This window comes from Mobula hypostoma (assembly GCF_963921235.1).
Source record: "Mobula hypostoma chromosome 8 unlocalized genomic scaffold, sMobHyp1.1 SUPER_8_unloc_1, whole genome shotgun sequence".
Lineage (NCBI taxonomy): Eukaryota > Metazoa > Chordata > Chondrichthyes > Myliobatiformes > Myliobatidae > Mobula > Mobula hypostoma.
In genome coordinates this window covers 1,635,686-1,643,636 of record NW_026948120.1, presented here as the reverse complement: position 1 = coordinate 1,643,636, position 7,951 = coordinate 1,635,686, and the positions used below count along the sequence as shown (strand labels likewise).

Sequence of the window (7,951 nt, the reverse complement as noted above, 5' to 3'; positions counted from 1 at the left end):
CACTGTCCCATCACACACTCCCAGGGTCAGACACAGAGTGAAGCTCCCTCCACACAGTCCCATCACACACTCCCAGGATCAGACACAGGGTTAAACTCCCTCCACACCTTCCCATCACACACTCCCGGGGTCAGACACAGAGTGAAACTCCCTCCACACCGTCCCATCACACACTTCCGGGGTCAGACACAGAGTGAAGCTCCCTCCACACTGTCCCATCACACACTCCCGGGGTCAGACACAGAGTGAAGCTCCCTCCACACTGTCCCATCACACACTCCCAGGGTCAGACACAGAGTGAAGCTCCCTCCACACTGTCCCATCACACATTCCCAGGGTCAGACACAGAGTGAAGCTCCCTCTACACTGTCCCATCACACACCCCTGGGGTGAGACACAGAGTGAAGCTCCCTCCACACCGTCCCATCACACACTCCCGGAGTCAGACACAGAGTGAAGCTCCCTCCACACTGTCCCATCACGCACTCCCGGGGTCAGACACAGAGTGAAGCTCCCTCCACACTGTCCCATCACACACTCCCGGGGTCAGACACAGAGTGAAGCTCCCTCCACACTGTCCCATCACACACTCCAGGGGTCAGACACAGAGTGAAGCTCCCTCCACACCGTCCCATCACACACTCCCGGGGTCAGACACAGAGTGAAACTCCCTCCACACCATCCCATCACACACTCCCGGGGTCAGACACAGAGTGAAGCTCCCTCCATACTGTCCCATCACACACACCCGGGGTCAGACACAGAGTGAAGCTCCCTCCACACTGTCCCATCACACACTCCCGGGGTCAGACACAGAGTGAAACTCCCTCCACACCATCCCATCACACACTCCCAGGGTCAGACACAGAGTGAAGCTCCCTCCACACTGTCCCATCACACACTCCCAGGGTCAGACACAGAGTGAAGCTCCCTCCACACAGTCCCATCACACACTCCCAGGATCAGACACAGGGTGAAACTCCCTCCACACCTTCCCATCACACACTCCCAGGGTCAGACACAGAGTGAAGCTCCCTCCACACTGTCCCATCACACACTCCCGGGGTCAGACACAGAGTGAAGCTCCCTCCACACTGTCCCATCACACACTCCCGGGGTCAGACACAGAGTGAAGCTCCCTCCACACTGTCCCATCACACACTCCCGGGGTCAGACACAGAGTGAAGCTCCCTCCACACTGTCCCATCACACACTCCCGGGGTCAGACACAGACTGAAGCTCCCTCCACACTGTCCCATCACGCACTCCCAGGGTCAGACACAGAGTGAAGCTCCCTGCACACAGTCCCATCACACACTCCCAGGATCAGACACAGGGTTAAACTCCCTCCACACCTTCCCATCACACACTCCCGGGGTCAGACACAGAGTGAATCTCCCTCCACACTGTCCCATCACACACTCCCAGGGTCAGACACAGAGTGAAGCTCCCTCCACACTGTCCCATCACACACTCCCGGGGTCAGACACAGAGTGAAGCTCCCTCCACACTGTCCCATCACACACTCCCGGGGTCAGACACAGAGTGAAGCTCCCTCCACACTGTCCCATCACACACTCCCAGGGTCAGACACAGAGTGAAGCTCCCTCCACACAGTCCCATCACACACTCCCAGGATCAGACACAGGGTTAAACTCCCTCCACACCTTCCCATCACACACTCCCGGGGTCAGACACAGAGTGAAACTCCCTCCACACCGTCCCATCACACATTACCGGGGTCAGACACAGAGTGAAGCTCCCTCCACACTGTCCCATCACACACTCCCGGGGTCAGACACAGAGTGAAGCTCCCTCCACACTGTCCCATCACACACTCCCAGGGTCAGACACAGAGTGAAGCTCCCTCCACACTGTCCCATCACACACTCCCAGGGTCAGACACAGAGTGAAGCTCCCTCTACACTGTCCCATCACACACTCCTGGGGTGAGACACAGAGTGAAGCTCCCTCCACACCGTCCCATCACACACTCCCGGGGTCAGACACAGAGTGAAGCTCCCTCCACACTGTCCCATCACACACTCCAGGGGTCAGACACAGAGTGAAGCTCCCTCCACACTGTCCCATCACACACTCCCGGGGTCAGACACAGAGTGAAGCTCCCTCCACACTGTCCCATCACATACTCCCGGGGTCAGACACAGAGTGAAGCTCCCTCCACACTGTCCCATCACACACTCCCAGGATCAGACACAGGGTTAAACTCCCTCCACACCTTCCCATCACACACTCGCAGGGTCAGACACAGAGTGAAGCTCCCTCCACACTGTCCCATCACACACCCCTGGGGTGAGACACAGAGTGAAGCTCCCTCCACACCGTCCCATCACACACTCCCGGAGTCAGACACAGAGTGATGCTCCCTCCACACTGTCCCATCACACACTCCCGGGGTCAGACACAGAGTGAAGCTCCTTCCACACTGTCCCATCACACACCCCAGGGGTCAGACACAGAGTGAAGCTCCCTCCACACTGTCCCATCACACACTCCCGGGGTCAGACACAGAGTGACGCTCCCTCCACACTGTCCCATCACACACTCCCGGGGTCAGACACAGAGTGAAGCTCCCTCCACACTGTCCCATCACACACTCCCGGGGTCAGACACTTGTTCCGGACTCTTAGTAGGCCAGTGGCAGGTGGACTCCCTGCCGGAGGAGATGAGAGCTTTTGAGTGGAGCACCAGACGTCTTCTCTATCTGGGAGTCTACCTGAGTCCTTCTGGGGAGACCTGGCTGGCGAACTGGCAGGAACTGGAGACAAAGGTCATGGCCCGGCTAGGGCGCTGGTCAGGCCTTCTCAGGGTGCTTTCCTATCGAGGCAGGGTGGTGGTCATAAACCAGCTGGTGGCCTCCATGTTGTGGTACCGGATGGTCACCTTGGCCCCCCCTGCCCCTTTTGTTGCGAGAATGCAGAGGAAGCTGGTGGACTTCTTCTGGGGAAACAGGAAACACTGGGTCTCTGCAGCGGTTCTGAGTCTCCCAGTAGGAGAGGGCGGACAATCGCTGGTGTGTGTACGCACACGACTGGCGGCTCTCCGCCTCAGGACTCTGCAGAGATTCCTGTACGCCGAGCGCCCTCCCAGGTGGCACGTGTTGGCGACTTTCTTCCTCCGGAGGGGCTGCTGCCTTCACGAAGATATGCGGCTACCACCGGCAGGCGTCAGCCGTGCTGCTTTGCGGAGGCTGCCCGGCTTCTATCAGGACCTACTGAGACTCTGGAACATGGTTGCCTCAGGCCGGGAATCCCCTCCTCTGGCAGAGGGCGGGGTCCTGGCCGAACCTTGCCCTGCCTCAGCGGATGTCGGTGCGGCTCAGGTGTGTGGATCGACTCAAGCTGAGCTGCGCGTCGGGCCCAGGCCCCGCAGCCTTACCCGAGAGACGAATCCACACAACTTGAGCCGTCTTTCATCGACACCCACAATCCCATTCAGGGATGCAGGCAGGAGGTACCTTTATGGGCTGCTGCTCCACACCCTCCACTTCCTAGCCTTTGTCCACCGTCCCGACATGCCATGGCGGTCGGTCTTTCCACCTGGAGGTGAGGGGGGTCCCCAATGGAAGTCCCTTTACAAGGGAGTCCTCCCCATGCACCTTGGGGATCTCGGCTGGAGGGTGCTGCATAAAGCGGTGCCCTGCAATAAGTTCTTTAGTCTGTACACGGATCTCCCAGCCGCGTGTCACTTCTGCGGGCTGGAGGAGACCGTGTACCATATGTACGTGGAGTGTGTGAGGCTGCAGCCCCTTTTCGCGTTTTTGCGTGGGCTGCTTCTCGCCTTCTGGTTGCATTTCAGTCCCACCCTATTTATATATGGTCATCCAGTAAGGAGGGGGGCACAGAGGGATGAGGATGTCCTTGTCAACTTGCTCCTGGGGCTGGCGAAAATTGCCATCCGTGGCTCCTGGAAAAGGGTGGCAGGAGGTTCTCCCCAGGCGGACTGCCTGGCTATGTTTAGGGGATATGTTCGTGCCCGGGTGAACATTGAAAAGGAATACGCACAGTCCACGGCGACCGTAGAGGTGTTCCGGGACCGTTGGGCTCCGCGGGGTGTAAATGCCATCATTGATGAGGATGGCAATATATTGGTTTAAGATGTATTGTCTGTTTGTAGTGTAGTAAATATGTTAGTCACTGGGTTTGTAAATATTGTATAGCACCGACATTTGTAATAAAGAATTTTGTAAAAAAAAAAGGGGTCAGACACAGAGTGAAGCTCCCTCCACACTGTCCCATCACACACTCCCGGGGTCAGACACAGAGTGAAGCTCCCTCCACACAGTCCCATCACACACTCCCAGGATCAGACACAGGGTTAAACTCCCTCCACACCTTCCCATCACACACTCCCGGGGTCAGACACAGAGTGAAACTCCCTCCACACCGTCCCATCACACACTCCCGGGGTCAGACACAGAGTGAAGCTCCCTCCATACTGTCCCATCACACACTCCCGGGGTCAGACACAGAGTGAAGCTCCCTCCACACCGTCCCATCACACACTCCCGGAGTCAGACACAGAGTGAAGCTCCCTCCACACTGTCCCATCACACACTCCCGGGGTCAGACACGGAGTGAAGCTCCCTCCACACTGTCCCATCACACACTCCCGGGGTCAGACACAGAGTGAAGCTCCCTCCACACTGTCCCATCACACACTCCAGGGGTCAGACACAGAGTGAAGCTCCCTCCACACTGTCCCATCACACACTCCCGGGGTCAGACACAGAGTGAAGCTCCCTCCACACTGTCCCATCACACACTCCAGGGGTCAGACACAGAGTGAAGCTCCCTCCACACTGTCCCATCACACACTCCCGGGGTCAGACACAGAGTGAAGCTCCCTCCACACTGTCCCATCACACACTCCCGGGGTCAGACACAGACTGAAGCTCCCTCCACACTGTCCCATCACACACTCCCAGGGTCAGACACAGAGTGAAGCTCCCTCCACACAGTCCCATCACACACTCCCAGGATCAGACACAGGGTTAAACTCCCTCCACACCTTCCCATCACACACTCCCGGGGTCAGACACAGAGTGAAACTCCCTCCACACCGTCCCATCACACACTCCCGGGGTCAGACACAGAGTGAAACTCCCTCCACACTGTCCCATCACACACTCCCAGGGTCAGACACAGAGTGAAGCTCCCTCCACACTGTCCCATCACACACTTCCGGGGTCAGACACAGAGTGAAGCTCCCTCCACACTGTCCCATCACACACTCCCGGGGTCAGACACAGAGTGAAGCTCCCTCCACACTGTCCCATCACACACTCCCAGGGTCAGACACAGAGTGAAGCTCCCTCCACACTGTCCCATCACACACTCCCAGGGTCAGACACAGAGTGAAGCTCCCTCCACACTTTCCCATCACACACTCCCGGGTCAGACACAGAGTGAAACTCCCTCCACACCGTCCCATCACACACTCCCGGCGTCAGACACAGAGTGAAACTCCCTCCACACCGTCCCATCACACACTCCCGGGGTCAGACACAGAGTGAAGCTCCCTCCACACCGTCCCATCACACACTCCCGGGGTCAGACACAGAGTGAAGCTTCCTCCACACTGTCCCATCACACACTCCCGGGGTCAGACACAGAGTGAAGCTCCCTCCACACTGTCCCATCACACACTCCCGGGGTCAGACACAGAGTGAAGCTCCCTCCACACTGTCCCATCACACACTCCAGGGGTCAGACACAGAGTGAAGCTCCCTCCACACTGTCCCATCACACACTCCCGGGGTCAGACACAGAGTGAAGCTCCCTCCACACTGTCCCATCACACACTCCCAGCGTCAGACACAGGGTGAATCTCCCTTCACTCGAATCATGAACTCACACAACATTATAAGCCTGACAAAGGTCTCATTTTCTCCCTCGTTATTTTTGACGTTGATCTTGTAGATCCCTGCATCAAAACGTGTCAAGTTCCAGATCTCCAAGGAACCATCTGCCTTCAGGTGGTGACGTGTCGGTCCAGCTGCAAAATCAAAAAAAAATATCCTGGGATACATGCAGAGGTTTGTGTGTGTCTGTGTGCGTGTGTGTCTCTGTGTGTGTCTGTGTGCGCGTGTGTCTATGTGTCTGTGTGTCTGTGTGTTTGGGTGGGTCGGACTCACCTTTGACCAGCTCCTTGCCGTTCCGGCTCCAGGTGTAGGTCACCTCCCCAGGGTTGGCTGATACGCTCAGTGGGATGACGACCGCTCCCCATTCCTGACCCTCCACCTGTCCGACCTGGTCCTTCCGAAATCGGGGGGCATCTGCAGCCAGGAGCACAGTGCGGTGAGTGAGCTGGAAAGGACGTGGGTAGAGAGAGTGGGGAGGGAGAGGGAAAGAGTGGGGGAGAGAAGGTGGGAGAGTGGGGGAGAGGAAGGGAGTAGAGAGAGTGGGGGAGAAAGTGGGGAGAGAGTGGGGGAGAGGGTGGGGGAGAGGGTGGGGGAGAGGAAGGGAGTAGAGAGAGTGGGGGAGAGGAAGGGAGTAGAGAGAGTGGGGGAGAAAGTGGGGGAGAGAGTGGGGGAGAGGGTGGGGGAGAGGGTGGGGGAGAGGAAGGGAGTAGAGAGAGTGGGGGAGAGAGTGGGGGAGTGAGCAAGGGAGCGAGTGAGGATTGGAGAGAGCCGGGGGAAAGGAGGAAAGGAGATCGAGAGGGGGGAAGTGACTAAGGGAAGGAGAGAAAGGGAGAGAGATGGAAGGAAGGAGGGAGAGATGAAAAGTGAGAGATGGAGGGCAGCAAGGGGGGAGAGAGTGGGGAAGAGCAGAAGAGAAGGTGATGGAAGTGAGGAGAGAGCACATGGATGAAGGGAATCACAGGGAGAAGAGGGCCGATGATAGATAAATTTAACTGGAAGAGAGGGGTGGTAGGGAGTGCGGAAAGGAAGGAGAGAAGGAGGGAAGGAGGTTCAGGCTGGGACACAGGCAAGAGAGGCTCAACTAGGGACAAACAGATTGTCCAGAGCTCAGGGTGCATGATCAAAGGTCAGGAGTCAGCATTATGGGTCATCAGCCTTGTTCAAGCATCAGAGATGAGTGACATGTGTCACCATATGGTGATCAAAGTTCAGAGGTCAGGGGGGAATGTTTGCACTTGGTATGGGGACGTGATCAGAAGTTAGGGGTCAGAGGTTGGTGTCTGGTGTCAGAGGACGGTGATATTGGGTCAGGACTGAGATTCGGGCATAGTGGTCTGTGTTTAAGGGTCAGTGGGATGATAGCAGAGGTAAGGGGTGATGGTGCAGGGGTCAGGAGGTTGATTAAAGATCAGGAGGAGTTTTACTGAGGGTCAGAGGTAAGTGTCCAGGGGTTGGGGGGGGGAGGATGATGAGGTTTGGGGCTCAGAGGTGAGTGTCCAAGGACAGGGAGGTTGATGAAGGTCAAGGGTCAGGATCAGAGGCAGGTTAGTTGAGTTCAGGGTTAGCTGGAGAGTTACTGAGGGTCAGAGGTGAACATCTAGGGTTTGTGTTAGGTTAATTGGTTCAGTGTCTAGGGATTAGGGGAAAGTTGATTGAGGATTAGAGGTCAGTGATGAGAGTCAAGGATCATGGGTAAGAGTTCAGGGGTTAGGGGAGGTTGATCAAGGGTTGGGTGTCAGATCTGGATCTGGGGTCAGTGGGAGGTCGATTGAGGGTCAAGGTTCAGGGGAGATGGATCAAGGACTGGAGATAGGGGGAGGTTGCCAGAGGGTCAGAGGTCAGGGATCATGAGGCGAGTGATAGGGTCGGGGTGATGGTCCAGAAGCCAGGGGAGTCCAGGATGGTGGGGGAAGGCTGTCAAGGGCTGAAGATGACGTACGGCAGATCTGGATTGTGTGGAAGGTGTTAGTGATCTCCTGCAGCAGAGGGGTGAACGCCTGGCACCGGACTTGCTCCCCATCATGACTGGCCGAAGCCAGGAAGGTGAGTGTCGAGGCGCAGATCCAA

The 7,951-nt window shown here is 57.1% G+C and overlaps 1 protein-coding gene across 1 annotated transcript in view; it reads right to left on the bottom strand.

Moving 5' to 3' along the window:
• Positions 1 to 5,877: 5,877 nt before the first annotated feature.
• The window catches only part of LOC134341146 (nephrin-like), a gene marked incomplete at its 3' end in the record, with an annotated part of 2,523 nt that continues 449 nt past the window's right edge, over positions 5,878 to 7,951 (bottom strand). Inside the window, exons 2-4 of the mRNA XM_063038930.1 lie at positions 7,824 to 7,951; positions 6,158 to 6,298; positions 5,878 to 6,018 (exon numbers count right to left, since the gene is read on the bottom strand). The exon at positions 7,824 to 7,951 is cut by the window's right edge and continues 45 nt beyond it. Of these exons, the coding sequence (XP_062895000.1) occupies positions 5,878 to 6,018; positions 6,158 to 6,298; positions 7,824 to 7,951 (410 nt within the window). The remainder of the gene's footprint in view (positions 6,019 to 6,157; positions 6,299 to 7,823) is intronic.